This window comes from Anser anser, assembly GCF_964211835.1.
Source record: "Anser anser genome assembly, chromosome: 15".
NCBI lineage: Eukaryota > Metazoa > Chordata > Aves > Anseriformes > Anatidae > Anser > Anser anser.
This window is the reverse complement of record NC_139736.1, coordinates 17,682,520-17,701,570: the sequence shown is the minus strand read 5'-3', so window position 1 is coordinate 17,701,570 and position 19,051 is coordinate 17,682,520. Positions and strand designations below refer to the sequence as shown.

Here is a 19,051-nt window from a genome sequence, read left to right as displayed (position 1 = left end):
GTCTCTTAAATAGAAAAGTTCACTGAGCATTGCTAGTCTTCAGACTTACTCCCTGATTTCTTTCTTTCAGAAGTAATATAGTCTTCACCTGGGTATCATCCTAAAAACAGAGTTTAAACATAGGCACATTTTTGCTTCCAAAATCACAAGACTCTGGGAGTGGCATTTTTATTTTTGGCATGTGTACTCCTTATGTAGTGTTTTGTGTCTGAACATAGTAGCTGTTCTAATATAATAAATAAAGGCTAAATTGGGTCATTTACGCATTCTTGGAGTTCATCTGCATTGACTTCTTGTAAATAAGCAACTTTTTGTTGTTTTAAACAAAAGGTTTAAAACAAACTTTAAAGTTTTAAAATAGTGTTTTGGGAACATATGCTAAGGAATTTGAAAAAATGTAGCAATTTGTACACAGTAGAAATCCTCCCATAGTACTTCTAAGGTTGTAACACAGCACCCCCTCCCCAAATAACTTGTGCTTTTTATTGCCAGGACTGGTCGTTGTGTAAGTATTTATTTTTTTCATTCTGCTCGATGTGGTTCTTAATGAGTTTTGGTTCTTCAGACTTGCTGGTGCAAGTAAGAATTCAATATAGTGTGTTTGTGTACTTTGCTTTTGGTTGTATGTGCCGGTCTGTGTGTGGAAATGATACAAGTGTGCTGCAATTTATGTGAATATAAGCAATTCTCTGTGATCATTTCAGGTCCTAAATTATTGGATTATGCTTACCATCCCAATTTAGAACATAAATGTAAGAAGGATATTCTAATTGGCAGAATAAAAAACTCTGAAGATAAATCATGGAAAAAAATACGTCCAAGACCAACAAAGACACAATATGTAGGACCATATTATATATGTAAAGGTATGTGTTGTTATAGACGGTAAAATGGTAATGTCTACGCTCAAAGTAATGCCTTTTAGCTTTTTCACAGTAAAGTATAGAATGAGTTTTTGTTCTTGTTCATGGGAGGTGGGGAAGAAAGTTCACTGGGCTATTTATATTTTCAAAGGCCATGAGGGGAGCCATATTTTGACGATCAACAAGATTATTTAGAAAACATGAGATGTACTTCTGTCCTTAATTATGAATAACTTCATACTTCACACTCAGAAGAGAAGTGATATTCTTACTTTTGCTTCATTTTACTGTATCACTTTGGGCCTTTTTCCTGTGAATTATGCATACAGTGATTACTAAGAAAAGGCACGGGAGTAGTTCCCCTCTGATCTCTAATATTTCCCCAAAGCTTTGGTGTATGTATGTGTTACTGTTTGGCCAGCCAGCATGAGAGAAGAGTAGAGTCCAGAAAAGTGGATCCCGCTGTCTTGACTGCAGCAGGTCTTTCAGGGTGCACCTACCTTCTCATCAGGAGTTGTTGTATTCTCACAAAGATGTGCTCTGGACAGGGAGGGACATGCAGGACAGCTTTTTCAGCTTCTTGTAGGTTAGCAAAGAAACTGCTCTGGCTGTTAGGCAGGCTTGGTACACCACCCAGCCACCTGCAGCCCTGTACAGTGTATTTTGAGCACTTACTATTAAAAACAACAACAGCGGAGCATTCTTGTTAGACTTCTGCATTATGAACTTCTGCGTATGGTGTAAGCAAGTTGACTAGTGTATTAATTAACAAGTATCTGTCTGTATTTAAGCAGAGGTATTCTGGGCTCTCCGCATTGTTGCCTTAGAGTAGAGGAGGACAGGTGATGGAGGTGTGCATCAGCCTTTTTGAGGAGCTCTAAATTTTCATCAAGTCATTCTGCATGAGGTTCTGCTGCTGTCTGTTAGAGTTTAGTGACCTGTTTGCAACAGGTATAACTTCTTTATTTAACACTTTCAATGGAGATAGTAAAGATTTTCAGATGAACTTATAATAGGAGTTATGTGAGAGCAGTGTCAAATTCAGTGGTGTTATTCTAGATGTTGCTGCTGAAGAGGAATGCCGATATCCAGGTCACTGCACGTTTGCGTATTGCCAAGAGGAGATAGATGTATGGACACTGGAGCGCAAAGGAGCCTTTAGTCGAGAAGCTCTTTTTGGAGGAAATGGAAAGATCAACTTCACTGTGTCCCGACTTCTTCAAGAACATCATGGATTATTTATGTTTCTTTGTGAGGTGCTGCTTTATTTCTAATAATACAATAAAAATTATAATAGATCATATAATTATCTGTTAAGAAGTGCTTTTGTTTGTGACTAACTTGTATATTTTGAAATGCATATTCAGTAATAATCTGAATAGCACTAAAGTAGAGACTAGTTGAAGTCTATGATAAAATATTTAAGGTGAGGTATATTTTTAATATATAAAATATATACTCTGTAATTACTTGTTTTTGTATTCCAGAAATGTTTTGATCACAAACCCAGAATAATAAGCAAAAGGAACAAAGATAATGCATCTTCTTGCTCTCACCCTGCTATGCATGACTTTGAAGATAACAAGTATGTCTGAAATACCATCTCTTTAAGTTTCAAATTAAAAGCAGCGATTTCAGGGCATTTTTGAATATTGATTTTCATTTTTTACCTGTTTACTAATTTCCTTGCTGATTAACTGTGGTGCTTTGACGGTATTGATAAGACAAACTTACTGAACAAGGATTGTTTCACATAACTAAATTGGAAGTGAGCTATATGTTTATCAATGCATTCAAAATTAGCGGTATCCACCCTCATACTTGAATCCTACTGCTTTGTCAGTTTGTTAGTAGCTCGTCTACCTGGTGAGCTGCATTGCTATAATTATATGTGTGATGTTAAATTCATACAGGATTTCGTAAGTCTGCTCTTTCTTCGTTCTTACTCAGTTTTGCTTATTTTACTTTAGTTTTAACCCAATCAGTTAAGAACAGGTTTACTTTAATTACCTGAAATTAATTAACTGAAATAGAGTTTTAGGCCTTATTATTATATGAAAAGTAGTGTGACAAAAGTGTCTTTCATTATTACTTGAAAGCTAAGAAAGATTTTATAGCAGTATTAGTGTTAAATGGGTTTATGATATTAAATATACTTCATTTGTTATGTAATGGAATCACAAGTGGGAGCGTTTTAATTGCTTTGCTAGTACTCTGCTTCGCTCTAAGAGCAAGGCTTTTACTTTGGTGCATCAACTCTTTAATGATGCTCTACAAAAGAATAAGTACTTTGTGTTTGTAATTTGATTAGACTATATACTTGAAAGTAGACATGGTATGCTTTGCCTCATGGAAACCAATGATCCAGTTGGATTGGATGCAGTAATGTTTTGCAGAAGAGGAACCTCTGGATTTCACAAGAGCACTGATTCATAATGTTGGTTTACTCGACCTAGAAATGATGATTAGGTGCTACTTCCTTTTGGGAAGGTCTCTGGTTTTCTGATTTCAAGTAAGAAGTGTTAAAAAGGCACTTGAATAAGCTGTGATAAGGAATGGTTATTTTACGTGGTTTTGCCACACATGAAAGTAATTTTAAGGCATATCTAAGACTGACTCTTCTTGAAACAGGTGCCTTGTCCACATTTTGCGAGAAACTATGGTGAAGTATTCCAAAATCCGCCCTTTTCAAGTTCGTTGTCAACTTGACCTGTGCAGACATGAGGTGCACTATGGCTGCTTAAGAGAGGATAAATGCTTTTATGCTCACAGTCTGGTAGAGCTTAAAGTCTGGATAATGCAGAAGGAAACAGGTATGTTCAGCAAAGTGCTCACCTTAATCTTAATCCTGCTTCTTCCTTGTCTCACTTCCTCCTGAAATAAGTAACTTGGGATCAGTGCATTGACTTTCAATCTTGTCCTAGTTACAGTTACAGTATCACAGTATCACAGATTTCTAGGTTGGAAGAGACCTCAAGATCATCGAGTCCAACCTCCGACCTAAGTTAGGAGTCTGTCCAGTTAAGACTCTGTCCAGTTAGGACAGAGTTAATTTTTCCTCCTAGTAGCTGGTAGGGTGCTATGTTTTGGATTAGGATGAGAAGAGCGCTGATAACATGCTGATGTTTCAATTGTTGCAGAGCAGTGTTTACACCAGGCCAAGGACTTTTCGGCTTCTCGCTCTGTCCTGCCAGCGAGCAGGCTAGGGGTGCAGCAGGAGCTGGGAGGGGACAGACCCAGGACAGCTGACCCAAACTGGCCAAAGGGGTATTCCATACCATCTGACGTCATGCTAAACAATATATAGGGGTGGCTGGCCGGGGTGGGGGGCCGGCTGCTCGGGGATAGGCTGGGCACTGGTCAGCGGGTGGTGAGCAATTGCATTGTGCATCACTTGTTTCTTACACATTATTATTATTAATACTATTATCATTATTATTATTATTATTATTGTTATTATTATATTCCTGTCTTAATAAACTGTCTTTATCTCAACTCACAGGCTTCACTTTCCCGTTTCTCTCCCCCATCCCAGAGAGGGAGGGGGGAGGGTGAGCGAACGGCTGTGTGGTGTTTAGCTGCCAGCCAGGTTAAACCACAACAAATCTGCTGAAATCTTTCACACAGAATATTCAATCAACAGTTGTATAAATATAATACGATGTATTGAGTAAGCCTACTAGCTTTTCAAAATCAGAACGGTTTTAATAATAAAAACTGTCAAAACAGTTCATTTTCATCAGATTTTTTTTTTCTTGAAATAAAACCAGAAATGTTGCACAGTTTTTGAATCCAAGTCAAATCCAAGGAAATAGGTCAATCCCAATGCGGTACAGTGTTGCTGGGAGTTTTACTCCTTTATGTCTGCGATTTGTCCTTCAATCTCCCTTTGAAAAAGGGGTTCCTTGTTGCTTCAGCTTTCTACCTAGAATCTTGTACTGGTGTGCTAACCCAAGATGTCACACACACCTGAACATTTTTGGAGTAAGGAAGTCAGAGAGACAAGAGGTGACTGTTTCTTTGCAAATCATTGCTGTTCAGTCTCTCCTGGGCTGAGCCTTTAGAGCTCTCCGTGTGAAAGTAAAACACTAATTTTCTGTTCTTACCTGCTGCCGCGACATAGCCAGGGACAGCAAATATTTATCCTGTAATTTCTATTTTGAACTAAGGGTTCTCTAAGAAACCCTTGATTTGCCACAGAAGGATGTGTTTTATTTTTGGAAGGATGTTTGTGCTGTCCTGATGGTTCCCCACAGACAATTAAAGCTCAGTCTCTGCACTTTGAACGATGGTCCTCTTCTGAATGTAGGGTGTGGGAAGTAAAGGAATGCTACGTCAGGAAAGAAGTGTTTTACCAACCCTCAAACCAAACACAGATGACAGTCTGTATTTGTGTGGAATGATAGCAAATGTTACAGTATGTGAGAACACTGTGTAGCTCTGATGGGAGCCTTAGCTGAAATAGTTGTAAGAATGGCCTTTCTGAAACAAGATCTAATTAACAAGGCTTGTTTAAGATCTTTTTAAAGAAGGCAGGGATAATCTAGTTTCTTTCAGCTGGCAATTTGAATAGTTTTTTGCTGGTCTACAATAAAATCCAGGTTTTCTAAATAGATTCTCAGTGGATAAGTACATTATGTTTACATAAATAGTCAAAGATGTATCTTAACTTATTTGAGCAATCTGTAATTTAAAAAAAAATTGTGTTCGCTTTTCAATGTGATTATATATACAGTATTTCTATTTTGGAGGCCCCTGTGAGATTCTTAGGAGTTTGTGTGTATATGTATATATACATAAAATAACGTGTGTAAAACATATAAAAATAAAACATTGGGTCTTGAGTATCACTCCAGTTTGGGCATTTCTGCAATTTTAGGATAGTCATAAGGACTTTTTACCTTCCTTTACAGGTATTTCACATGATGCTATTGTTCAAGAATCAAAGAAATATTGGCAGAACATGGAAGCTAGCACACATGGATCACAGGTATTTTCATTTTGCCATGAAACTAACTCTGTAGCAACTCTGGTAATTCTTTTTCTAGGTCTGTGTAATGTAGTGTATTTCAGAAATTACTTTTAATTCTCCCCGAATGATCTTTCAGTATAGCTTTTCTTGGTGCAATTATGCTTAAAATGCTTGCTTTGCTTCAAACCAATTGCTTTTTTGTTTTTCTTATTCTGTCATAGGTGAAACATGAAACCTAAATGTCATTTCAAAGGCAGCTGCCATAGGGCCCTTGGTTGTCTTTTCTGTAGGACCTTTATCTGTTTAGTTTATACATCATATTCATATTATCACAACTTCTGTGTACATATACTTAAATCAGAAATAAGTTAAATGAAAAGGCATTCTTTAAGAAATGTCTAGATTTGAAATTTAAAGCTGAACCATTACAAGGCATGTAGTGTAATATCTGCTTCAGGACATAGGTTGTATACTTTTATTGTAGGGGTAATTCATAATTATGTGTGGATTTCTTTGCAGATACAAAATACCTTTTATTGTTGTTGTTATTTTTTTGGCTTAAGATCCTTGGGAACCAAATGAAATATGGATCACTTAATTTGAAGATGAAGTTTGTTTGTGGCCAGTGCTGGAGAAATGGTCAAGTTAACGAGCCAGACAGAAACAAAAAATACTGCAGTGCAAAGGCAAGACACCCGTAAGTAAGACAGAACAGTGAAAATTTTGCCTTTTTGTCAGCTGTTTAAAGCCTCTTTTGGGAAACTTTGTTACTGCTAAGGAAGGAGGTCATACAAAGAGCTCAAAAAGTGTATTGAAGCAGAACACAGTAAATCTCTTTGAAGTATGTTAATAGTTGGTAATGAGAAATGCTACAGTGGCAATTTGCTTTTTTAATTATAAGTTATGGTAGAGTTTCCAGCAAAATTCAGTTAAAGCTTTCCCCACCTATTTGAGATTTACAAAGAAACATTTGTGGCTTTCCTGGTTCTACTTCTGTCTACACACTCTGTCTTTTTTAGTAATATTTTTTTTTTCATTGCATGCATCTGTTTTTATCCAGGTGGACCAAAGATCGCCGTGTGGTGCTAGTGATGTCTAATGAACGTAAGAAGTGGATGACCATTCGTCCTCTTCCAGCAAAGAAACAAGTGCCTTTGCAGTTCGATGTATGTTAACCTAAAACTAACCTTGTTGGTTAAGAAAATGGGGTAACTGGAGAATACCAGTAATTGAGCTTTTTTCATCAGTTCTGCAGAAATTCTCATGGGAGCTGGTGGGGACGTGCTAATAGTGTTTCTGCAGAGCTCAGTCTTAACATCTGAGATCAGTTCTTTTCTGCTACTGAAGCCCTTTCTCATCAATGGCAGTTAGTCACCTTAAAAAGTGATTTAACTAAATTCTAACTATTTACAGTAAGCATTTCAGAAGTGGTTTAAACATCTGTGTGCTCTGGTAGTTTGGTAAGAGGCAAAAAGCAGTCATGGTACTTGCTTCAAACAGTTTACTCTCTCTGACTACAGTAATAGTTTTGTTTTTTTTATAGAACAAACACAGTTTTACTTTTCATGTGATATAAATGCCTGACTGGGGGGAGAACGCTAGCCAAGACTTAAAAAGCATTTTCTGGTATCATTCATTTACTCATTATATTCATAAGGAGTATTTTTTTAATTCATGTTCCAGTTGTGCAATCATATTGCTTCAGGCAAGAAATGTCAGTATGATGGAAACTGCTCATTTGCTCACAGTCCTGAGGAAAGAGAGATGTGGACCTATATGAAGGAGAACAGCAGTAAGTTTAAAAAAAAAAAAAAAAAGTAAACATTTAAAGGCATGCTCTAAATCTTTTCATTCTTGTTCCTCAATAAGTTTTTAATCCACTTTATTCTTTTGTAGTAAGCCTTGCAGGAGCTTCTTTTTTAATTTGAATATACCCAGGCTGGATATTCAGAAATAAATAAAATTAATGATATTATGTATTCATGGCCCACAGTGTATTTAAGCAATAAAGTAGTCTGTATCATATTTTTTAAGATGTTAGAAGTAGCATATTGATCTGTGTATCAATAATGTTGTTTAGCACTTATGCCCTGTATTGCTATGTGAACACACAAGGATTCTGTGGCTAGCATATGGTGGCAAGCTATTTGTGGAAGCATTCCCCTTCGTCCCCTTGGCCCTCCTTCCTGCCCTTGGGTGTTTACTGGGAATGACTGTGCACTTTCAGTTGTTGATTTGTTATCCCATTAGAGAGTTGCAGGGCAGGAGTAATCAAAAACGATCAGTAATACCCGACAGAAATGGTATTGTTACGGTCTGCAAGAAAGCAAACTAAATCCAACCAAAGTTGTAGCATACTTTGTATTAGCATTTAGAAATACAGATATTAATATACCGTGATGTAGTTGTTATCTGGTGGCATAGTTGTTATCTTTACTCTGGGTGTCTGTTCAGAAACGTGTAACATCTTCCTTTCCCCTTGGTAAGTAGCCAGAGATTCATATTGCTCTTGGCTCTTATCTCTAAGCTGTGTAACTGTCTATACCGTGTCCTTCCTTTTTTCTTCTTACCATAGATGGGAACTGAATTAAGCTTGCAAACTCAGTCATTTATCTAGTATTCTCAAACTCTTGCCTTAATTGCTAATTTACTTATTTTAGCTTCTGCTCTCATTAGTTCAAGACTTGGAGCAGTTGTATGACATATGGCTAAAAAGTCAAAAACCAGAAAAAGGAGATGATACAGCTGCTCAGGCAAATAAAGAAAATGGGAAGCAAATTCACATGCCGACTGACTATGCTGAAGTTACAGTAAGTAATCATAGATGTAATTCTAAATTCAAGTGCCTGTTTCCCTTCCCTCCAGTCAGTAACACACTGTTGTCCCTACTTGGTGCTTCTTTAGATGATACTAGCTACACTAAATGAAAACTTTAAGACTGTAGAGCAGTCTTCTGAATCCTGTAAAGCCAGTGAAGTTCATAAACTAAAGGTGATTGTTAAAGTAGGTGTATCTGATGAGCTAAACAGCAAGGCAACGTGAAGAAAACGTTTAAAATGTATTAGGAACAGTTCTGTGCTTATATTCTCAATGTTTTGTTTTCAAATTCCTTATAAAACAGGTGGATTTTCACTGTTGGATGTGTGGGAAGAACTGTAATAGTGAGAAACAATGGCAGGGTCACATTTCTTCTGAGAAGCATAAAGAAAAGGTTTTCCACACTGAGGATGATCAAAACTGCTGGCAGTATCGCTTTCCAACTGGATATTTTAGCATTTGTGATAGGTAGGTGTTTTTTTTTAAGATGTCAAAAATGCTGAAGAATGACAGTTCATAGTGTAAATAATCAGTGCAGTTACTAGTTTTAACATGAGATGTTGTAATATTTCTTGCTTTGCATATATCTTTCAACAAGAAAGTAAGTAATGGACAGTATTTTAGCATGCACTGTTACAACTCAGGGAGCAACAAGCTTCCTAAGCGTGGAACCAAATGAATTGCTTGTGTGGCCTTAATAAAGGGTCACAAGTTAATTGCAGCTGGGCAAAACTTTGTCAAAAAATACTGTTGTTATTACAAGTTTATTTAGGAATCTGCCTTCCATTACCCGTGGAACACAAGAACAGTACCTAGCTGGATACTGTTATTGGAGCTATAAGGCAAGTAGAAATTTTGTTGGCACAGACCTGTTCTTTTTTTCTTTTTTTTTTTTTTTTCCCTGCATTTGGTTGTACATTTTGATGCTCCCTTTGCTGCTCTTAAATGCAGCCTGTTTTACCTGACTGCGGTAGATTTTGGGAAGCCGGTTGGCAGTTCTTCCCACTGTTGGAATCTTCTTGGAAGGCTAAAACCTTGGGAATCTGTGTTTTGGAGTTAAAAGTTCACTGTGCTGGTCCAGAGACCTTTGTTACTCAGTATGAAGTTAAAGATTTTGAATGTTTTAAAGATTTAGAGAAATTGCATAGCATATAAAGCAAGTTATTTTGTGTGGGCGGTCTTTGCGTGGAAGTTTTACATGCCCCCTTTACTAAACTTTTAGTAACATCCTAAATGTATTTGATGTTTTGTATGCTAATGGACCTCAGCTGTGCAGTATAAAGTGAATATAAACTGGTATGCTTACCACTTAATGGAAAAATACTAGAATAAAATGATTTCTTAAGTCATACTGAGTACTTCAAAACCAAACTTAGTTAGCAAAGGGAAAATATTTTTTAACAGAAATTGTTTTTGAACAAAAGTAGTTTATCTTAGTGGATTAAATGTTAAGATATTAATTTAACTGATAATTTGACCTTACCAAATTAAAGATGTCAAGCATTAAATGACTCAGTAAAGTAGGAGCATGAAGAGCAGAAAGAAGAGAGTCAACTCTTCTCTGCAAATACTTTACAGCTACTGTCTTACTTAAAAGGTAGAATACTCTTCTAGTTAGGTTTGTATCCTTAAGGTTTTAGTGTATCTGAGAAACATGACCGGGGAAAATACCTAGATAAAATAGTTGTCATGATAATGTTATAAAAACACTATTTGAAATGTGTCTTAACAGATATATGGCTGGTACTTGCACTGAAGGAAACAACTGTAAATTTGCCCATGGAAATGCTGAACTCCATGAGTGGGAAGAAAGAAGACAAGTTTTAAGAATGAAGCTCAGCAAAGCAAGAAAAGACCACTTGATTGCTCCCAGTGATAATGACTTTGGAAAATATAGTTTTTTGTTTAAAGATTTAAACTAATACTGAGATGACATATACATGTTACCAGCTGGAAGCATAAACCAGAGAATTTGACAATAATCAAAAGCATGTGACAGAAAAGCTGCAGGTTTTCTGCTTTTATTGGCATATATTGTTCCTCCTGAACAGCAAAAATATAGTAGATTTAGGGGGATTGAGTGGACCTGTCTATGCTCTTGTGAAACAGAGTGGTGATTAAAAAAAAATCTGAAGTATTATGTGCTTACTCACCTCCTGTTGGACAGAAAGTTAGGGAATAGAAGGGGGGAAGCGAGGTCATAATGTCTAGGAAGCCCCCCTAGTATCAATCCTTCGGTTGAAAAACTTTAAGGCATCAAGGTATTACAAAACTGAGTGTTACAGGCTAAGAAGAAAATGATGAGTGAAAATTCTTCAGATCTTTTAATGGAGAGGATTTGTTTAAAACAAAGTTTGCTACTTATCTATATGTAGGTTGCTAAAAAGGATTTTCTTATTAAAGATTTTAAACAAAATAACCATTTAACTACAATATATGTTGAATGGGTATTTTTTTCTCTATTTGTATGTTTCAATATCATTTACTGAAAAAGGATCTTGAGAGGAAAAACGTATTAATTTTTGAAAATGAAGTAGTTAAAATTCTGTTTCTTGGTCTTTGCTGTTTAAATGATGATTTTGAAAGATTACACTTGTATGTCAGTATTGTGTATTATTGTATGGACTAATGTTGCCTGTAATAAAGAGAACTTTACACAAAGCTGTTTTCTGCATGTAGCCTCTCAAGATTGAGATTTTGTAAAAACAAACAATGATTTGCCTATTAGCAAAAGCTTGAGCACCTATAGCTAAAATTTAGAAAGTTGGTATCTGTATCGCTGGCTGCTTGTTTGCAGTTTTCTTTATTGGCATCAACTCTTTGGACTCATCACACTATTAAAATAACAAAAATGGCCAACTTACTTGCAAAGTTAGATGAGTGTTTTGGAGCTATGTGGTGCTGGGACATGTTTTCAGGCTTTTGACTTGGACATGATCAACACCTCAGCTCTAAGGTGCGTGGTGCTCGAGATTCCCTTTCCCACAGACCATAGGTAATGGAAGCCATCCACGGGCTGAGATCAGTTCTGACAAATGAGCCTTTGGGCTTTATGGTCACTGGAGCTCCTATTTATTTCATTTTGGCTTCTCTGCAGATCATACGTCCAGCTTCAATTTTGTGTTAATTCAGTTTGTTTTTTTTAAATGAAGCTTCTTTCAGTCAGTCATTCAAAATAGCTAAAGTGAGGTTTCTCCTCCCTTCTTTTATTCCCCATGCCTTACCTCTCCCTCCTCTCGAGTATTTTTATTCTCCTCTATTGGCTCACCTATCTAATTAGAAGAGCTTTAAGAATGACTTCAGTAGTTTGAATGTAGTCACTGGCAATATATTGTGTATGTATAAAGTGTTGAACCAAAGTTCAGTGATACCCATGCAAGTGACAAGCCTGGATGTTATTTCCCTTTCACTTCACGAACTAAAAGCACAATGAATAATACTAAACCAACGCCCTCAGCCTCAGCACGGGGGAACTTGTGTAGTAACTGTTCCTTGCAGACTCGGCTGGGGTGCATTTGAATACAATGTGCAGTATGCATACAAAATGAGCTTGGTGCTTGAAATACCACCTCATGCGATGCTAATTTTTTGCATTGTTTGTAATAAACTGAGCTTGAAATAGAGTACTATGACACTGTTATTTCTGTGACAAAACCTGATTGTATTGTGTGCCTTTCTGACTTGCTTTCTCAATTTTATGCTTTCCTTGTTTAATGTAAGTGCTCTGTAAATTATTGGAAGTTATCCTAGACAAAACTAAATATGAAAGCCTTGTTCTGTACGGACGGTGTGAGAGCTTTAATTAATCCATGGGGGGGGGGAGGGGGAGCGGGGGGAGCAGCTTCCAGAGGGGCTTGCGGTCCTGTCAGGAACGGAGGGACCCCCTGAGGAGGAGGATGAGGAGCCGAGCCCCCTGAAGAGGAGGAGGGAATGCCCGGAGGAGGAGGAGCTCCCTGAGGTGGAGGAGGAGGAAAGGCGCGGCCTCCCCGCCCCTCCCGGCCGCCTGTGCGCCTGCTCGGGGCGGCGCGACGTGGCGGCGGCGGGTTCGCCGGCAACCGGGCAGGCGGCGGGGCGCTCCCGGGGCCCGGTGACCTGCAGGCCGGCCCCGCCCCGCCGCGCCCCGCCCGGGGGCGATGTCGTTATGCGGCGGCCCTGGCCCCGGCCCCCCGGCTGCCTCCAGCCCGCGGCCCCGCGCCGCCCGCATGGCGCGGCGGCCCGAGCTGCTATGCGGTGCTGCTATCGCGCTGGGCTGCGCCTTTCTCGTCGCCCTCAAAGTCACCTGCAGGTAATGGCGGGCGGGGGTTGGTGGCCCCGGCCTGGGGCTCTCCCCCCTCGGTGGTCGGGCGCTGGGCCTGCTGCCGGACAGGGCTTCCTCATGGCAACCGGCCTGGCCCCATGGGTTCCGGCCCCTGCCGCACCGGGGGGGGGGGCGTGTGGGGGAACAGGAGGGCTCGGTCCCGAGGTGCCGGGAGGTACCACAGCTTGGCCACGCGATTCTGGGCCCTAAATCGGGATCCGGGTGCCGTCGATGGGATTTTAGGGCACGGTGACTCCTGGCTGCGCGCTGTGCTGGGGTGAGAGGGCTGCTTTGGGGTCCGGATTTGGGAGCGGGGAAAGTGGCACGGGGCTGGCCGCCTCCCTGCCGTGCAGAGGCCGACATGTGTTGGCTGAGGGGCCCTGCCCGCAGGTAACGTGGCCGAGAAGCACCGAGGCCTGCTCTCAGTGCTCCTTCCACGGGGCTGCCCGAACCACGACGGACCTTAAGGCTTTGGTCAGTGTCGTGCCTCCAATGGCCGCTGACCCACAGTCACCAGACTGTTCAACTCCCTGTTCACCTCACAGTCACCTCCCTGTTCAACTGTCCATTACTAAAACGTACATCATACGTTTTTATTATTTTTTTTTTCCTGCGCTCGACACTTACCATGATGTTTCTGTTCTCTTCCTGTGCCCCTTTCTTCAAAAACTTGCACGTACCTTTCATTTCATTCCTAGCTGTATATGAAAGCTGACAAGTTGCTTCTGGAATGAGCTTCTCACCGACCTATACTCTCCACAGAAAATTTAGTTACGGTGTTTTGGCTTTTCATAGTGTAGTCAGACAGAAAAGCTAATATCAGGAAAGTGTTCTGCGTTGTGTTGCTGTCAGAAACAGAAAATTCAAGTGTATAAATTCCATGTGCGATTTGGAGGATGGTTAATTGTACACATTAACTATGACTATAATACTTAATCTCCCAATGCACATCAGTTCAGTTTGTAATCAAGTCTTAGCACTAAAGTACAGTTACATGTTGTAAGTGGCAGGAACTTCTACAACCCGTGAATAAAGTGTATGGAAGGGAAAATTCACTTACTACAAGGGAATCCACCTGTGGGGACCAAGGTATTGCAGGTTTGTAGACACTCAAGGAACAGCCAGCTGCAGCCTGAGCTAACGTGTAATTGTGGAAAGCCTGTGGTGTAGAGGCTGAACTATTTCTGGCACCATGCAAATGTCTTTTGAGGCAGCCTGACGACTGAGAGGACTTGGCAGGCGAGGGGCCTGATCTGAAACACGCTTGTGTGTGCTTTCTGTTATTATCAGGTTGTTCTGTTGAAATGAGGCTTAGTTTGTATGTGAAAACTATGTGAAGGTCCTGTGCTATACATCAGAGGGAGGCACTATTGAGCAAATCAGAGTAAGAAGCTGGTGGCTCTTCATTTGTCGTGTGGTGCTTTTTTTCACAGAATCATCTAGGTTGGAAGAGACCTCCAAGATCACCAAGTCCAACCTCTGACCTAACACTAACAAGTCCTCCACTAAACCATATCACTAAGGGCTACATCTAAACGTCTTTTAAAGACCTCCAGGGATGGCGACTCAACCACCTCCCTGGGCAGCCCATTCCAATGCCTAACAACCCTTTCAGTAAAGAAGTTCTTCCTAACATCCAACCTAAACCTCCCCTGGCGCAACTTTAGCCCATTCCCCCTCATCCTGTCACCAGACACGTGGGAGAATAGATCAACCCCCACCTCGCTACAGCCTCCTTTAAGGTATCTGTGGAGTGCGATAGCGTCGCCCCTGAGCCTCCTCTTCTCCAGGCTCAACAATCCCAGCTCCCCCAGCCGCTCCTCGTAAGACTTGTTCTCCAGACCCCTCACCAGCTTCGTCGCCCTTCTCTGGACTCTCTCGAGCACCTCCATGTCCTTCTTGTAGCGAGGGGCCCAAAACTGAACACAGTACTCGAGGTGCGGCCTCACCAGAGCCGAGTACAGGGGGACAATCACTTCCCTAGCCCTGCTGGCCACACTGCTTCTTATGCAAGCCAGGATGCTGTTGGCCTTCTTGGCCACCTGAGCACACTGCTGGCTCATATTCAGCCGACTATCAACCAATACTTCCAGGTCCTTCTCTGCCAGGCAGCTTTCCAACCACTCATCTCCCAGCCTGTAGCTCTGCTTGGGGTTGTTACGCCCCAGATGCAGGACCCGGCACTTGGCCTTGTTGAACCTCATACAGTTGGCCTCAGCCCATCGGTCCAACCTATCCAGATCCTCCTGCAGAGCCTTCCTACCCTCGAGCAGATCGACACACGCACCTAACTTGGTGTCATCTGCAAACTTACTGAGGGTGCACTCGATCTCCTCATCCAGGTCATCGATAAAGATATTAAAGAGGACCGGCCCCAGCACTGAGCCCTGGGGGACTCCACTAGTGACCGGCCTCCAACTGGATTTGGCTCCATTCACCACAACTCTTTGGGCCCGGCTATCCAGCCAGTTTTGAACCCAACGAAGCGTATGCCAGTCCAATCCACGAGCAGCCAGTTTCTTGAGGAGAATGTGGGAAACGGTGTCAAAGGCCTTACTGAAGTCAAGGTAGACCACATCCACAGCCTTCCCCTCATCCACCAAGCGCGTCACTTTGTCAGTGAGGACAAAGAAGGAGATCAGGTTCATCAAACAGGACCTGCCTTTCATAAACCCATGCTGACTGGGCCTGATCGCCTGGTTGCCCTGCAAGTGCCACGTGATGACACTCAAGCTAATCTGCTCCATGAGCTTCCCTGGCACTGAGGTCAAACTAACAGGCCTGTAGTTCCCCGGGTCTACCTTCAGGCCCCTCTTGTAGATGGGCGTCATGTTTGCTAGCCACCAGTCAGCTGGGGCCTCCCCTGGTAGCCAGGACTGCTGATAAATTCATAGTTACTAGAGGTTGTTTAGTTTTGTTTTTTTTCCTGTTTGAGGATAGACATGTAGTTCTTGACTCATTCGTGCCATGGTGTATGTTCTGATGACCTATTTTATATATGTACTTTAGAGCCAATTTCCTATCTCATTTTTAAGGCTTATGCTGTCATACCCTGTGTCCATCTGTCTGCCCTTTCACCATAACTCTTGAACCGATTGTCCACTTCCAGTTTAATCCAGTAGAGGAAGCAGAGGTTTTTAAGCAGTGTAATGAAAATGGAGAACCTGAATATGTGTAAGAGAAGAAATTCTCATTTAATGTCTCCTAAGAAGCAGGTGTCAGTGTGAGGTTAACGCTTATGGGCCGCGTTTGGCTTTCAGTGCCTACTCAGCACATGGCCGGTGAGTTGGGGTGGTGCTTCTGTATGGGGAAGAAGTGAACGGTTTGGCTAAAAGTGGGGTATAGGAATGGGAGGGAAACGGGAACTGATTTGAGGGGACCTAAGAAACCAAGGGCTGGGGAAGAAGGGTTAGTGAGGGGGGAGACAAGAAGGACCAAAGATAGAAGTCCATGGGACAAATGAGATTTTTGGCCATCTGCGTGAAAACAAATTGGTTTGTGAGTAGTGGAATTAATGAATTGTGTACATGAGGAACCAGTTTGTATTTTAAAAAGTCTGGATTTGATATGAAAACTGCCTCTTATGTTTGAATTAAGAACTTCCATGACTTTTAGAAACTTCTAAGTGTTAAGCTTTAATTATCTGCTAAATAACCTGGAAATGAGAGAGGAGCTGTTGGTTTTGTGAATCTGTTTTGTTAAAACACAGGTACCAACCAGGACGATTGTAAGATTTGAAAATGTAGCAGTGTTACTAAGAGGTTGCTTAACGTATGAATGTAACAGTGCTCAGGGCTCAATAATTTATTGGTTACTAACATTCTAACCTGAAAAGAATCAAAAGAGGTAAAAATAAAAAGATTTTTATGTTCAGCTTTTTGTTGTGATACAAGGCAAAGAAATGCATAATCTTTCCTAAAACTTCCTGTCAAGGAGAAACTATGGCAAAATTGATCAGTACAGTGATGTAGTCCAGTTTTTAATCTAACTTGCTGTAGTGTAAATATAGGTAGTTTAAGAGAACTAAGAAGATATCAAAAATAATACAATCATACACTTGTGTCTAAGGCAGTTTATACCACTAAACACTTCTGAACACGTTGGAAATGCTGAATTTTGGAATGGTTGATTCTAGATTTGATAGAAAGCAGTTCCCTGAGCACTTAGTTTATGCTCTTGGTATTATTGGTCAAACTTGTTTCTCTTAAGGAACGTGGTCTATGAAAATCTTACATTGTATAGTCTTTAAACCACTTATCGGTAAGTTCTTTTTGCTGAAGAGGAAACATGCCGTGAACAGAGTTTGTGGTCCCTGCTCTAATCACTGACATCAGTGAAGTAAACTAATACACATTTATATAATGCTAAAAGTCATTAGTAAAACAAATATTTTTTCATAATACAGTACAAAAGAAGCATAAAATACTTCAAAGCATAAGCACAGTAATAGTCTCTGTTCATACAAACATCACAAAACTTTATGACCAGTGTCTCTTCTCTTATCAGGGTGCTGTTACCTAAAGTACAAGTGTTAAAAGAGGATGAGGCCAGGGAAGAAATCCAAAGAAATCACTCTTCCTGGTAATTTTACGATCTGTAGAAACCAGCAATAAGAGTGTGAGCTAACACACCCATAAACTTAGTGCATGTTATGACAGCGTGACTTTCTGAAGCTTGTTAATAAGGGTAATCATTAGATTTTACGGTATTTCTTGAAACTAACTCAGATAATTGTAGTCATTTTGCATCAATTCTTAAAGTTTTGTCATCGCATGACATTAACTAATGTGAATGAGGGCTTTGGGCACACTTTTTTAAACTCCTGTTGTACAGTCTCAGTGAGCCCTCTTAACTTCCTTCCCACAGCCGAGCAAAAGACGTAACAATGCCAGCACAGCTTCCCGTGAATTTCTTCTCCACGAGATCTCCAGTCATTGATCTTTTCCGGGGACAACTAGACTATGCAGATCACCTTCGTCAGGATTCAGAAATCGCGTTGTATTTCTTCTATGCGCCGTGGTGTGGGCAGTCTGTTGCAGCAAGAGAAGAAATAGAACATGTGGCCAGCAGGTTGTCAGACCAGGTAACTCTAGAGAAGATGCGAATCTTAAATGGGACCGGATAGCCTCTGTTTAGAGATTAAAGAGCTAATTTCTGTCAACCCATGGGGACCAGTAAGACCTGAATGTCCGTATCTTTGAGTAACTCAGCTAGTCATCTTTACATACAGAGTGTTAGAATAAATGGAGAAAACCTGTGTTATTTCTGCTTCTGGATGGGGAACCCTGCAAGCTTCTTCTTAAAAGTTTCTGGATTTGTTTGTGTGCCTTCAGACACAAACTACAGGGAGTTTGCCTCCAGTTCCACTATCACTGGAGACAACAGTAATTATAAAAGGCCTTGCAGCCCTTGCATTGCTGTCTGTCAGTTAGTTACCTCTGAACACAGATACAGCTGTCCGAAACCTCCACTTGTTGAGCTCCTTTATGCAGAATAAGTTATCAATACGGGTTATGACAAAGTTAGTAAGTTTGGAGGATTTAGGTTAGGAAGCTTAAAAACTAGAAATAAAAGTGACCATAACAGATCGCTATTACAAAGAACTGACCAACAAAAGAAAAAAAAACAACTTGGATGATAGAATTAAGAGGAACAGATATGGAATACTCCCTTGAAAAGTCATTTAAAAATAGCAGATGGAACGGATTGGAAAAAACATGCTAGATAAAGAAAGTCACAGTAATGTACTTTGCTAGCTGTGAATTTTTATCTGCTTTGCAGGTGCTGTTTGTGGCCATTAATTGCTGGTGGAACCAGGGGAAATGTAGGAAGCAGAAGCATTTCTTTTATTTTCCTGTGATACACTTATACCACCGGAGGTAAGAGTTTCATATATACAGTCTGGCTTTTTTATTGGTACTTTGCAAAACAGAGGTATTTTATAAAATGTTGCGTTTTCAAGGTGCTGCATCTACAGTTACAATAAACAGCTGAAGTGGAGGAGATTCTGGGTGAAGCTCATTGTACATGCTATTTAGGTGTTGAGAAGGGCTGTAAATGTCAGTTAAATGACATGCTGCTCAGTTCTTCGTCGTTCAGGAA

The 19,051-nt window shown here is 40.4% G+C and overlaps 2 protein-coding genes across 6 annotated transcripts in view; both read left to right on the top strand.

The window, feature by feature from the left end:
* ZC3H7A (zinc finger CCCH-type containing 7A) overlaps nt 1-12,433 on the top strand; it is a 29,395-nt gene extending 16,962 nt beyond the window's left edge. For 3 of the 4 annotated variants that reach the window (XM_083799832.1, XM_083799834.1, XM_083799833.1), the window contains exons 13-23: nt 705-866; nt 1,923-2,119; nt 2,351-2,448; nt 3,495-3,676; nt 5,777-5,853; nt 6,399-6,532; nt 6,896-7,001; nt 7,519-7,627; nt 8,512-8,645; nt 8,957-9,120; nt 10,385-12,433. In XM_083799832.1, the coding sequence (XP_083655958.1) occupies nt 705-866; nt 1,923-2,119; nt 2,351-2,448; nt 3,495-3,676; nt 5,777-5,853; nt 6,399-6,532; nt 6,896-7,001; nt 7,519-7,627; nt 8,512-8,645; nt 8,957-9,120; nt 10,385-10,574 (1,553 nt within the window). In that variant the 3' untranslated portion in view covers nt 10,575-12,433. Of the gene's footprint in view, nt 1-704; nt 867-1,922; nt 2,120-2,350; nt 2,449-3,494; nt 3,677-5,776; nt 5,854-6,398; nt 6,533-6,895; nt 7,002-7,518; nt 7,628-8,495; nt 8,646-8,956; nt 9,121-10,384 lie in introns of all 4 variants that reach the window. The other variant, XR_014572687.1, reaches the window with a different exon arrangement.
* Nucleotides 12,434-12,660: 227 nt separating this feature from the next.
* TXNDC11 (thioredoxin domain containing 11) overlaps nt 12,661-19,051 on the top strand; it is a 36,394-nt gene continuing 30,003 nt past the window's right edge. The window contains exons 1-4 of one of the 2 annotated variants that reach the window (XM_083799836.1): nt 12,661-12,937; nt 17,456-17,530; nt 17,816-18,032; nt 18,731-18,828. In XM_083799836.1, the coding sequence (XP_083655962.1) occupies nt 12,786-12,937; nt 17,456-17,530; nt 17,816-18,032; nt 18,731-18,828 (542 nt within the window). In that variant the 5' untranslated portion in view covers nt 12,661-12,785. The remainder of the gene's footprint in view (nt 12,938-17,455; nt 17,531-17,815; nt 18,033-18,730; nt 18,829-19,051) is intronic. The other variant, XM_083799837.1, reaches the window with a different exon arrangement.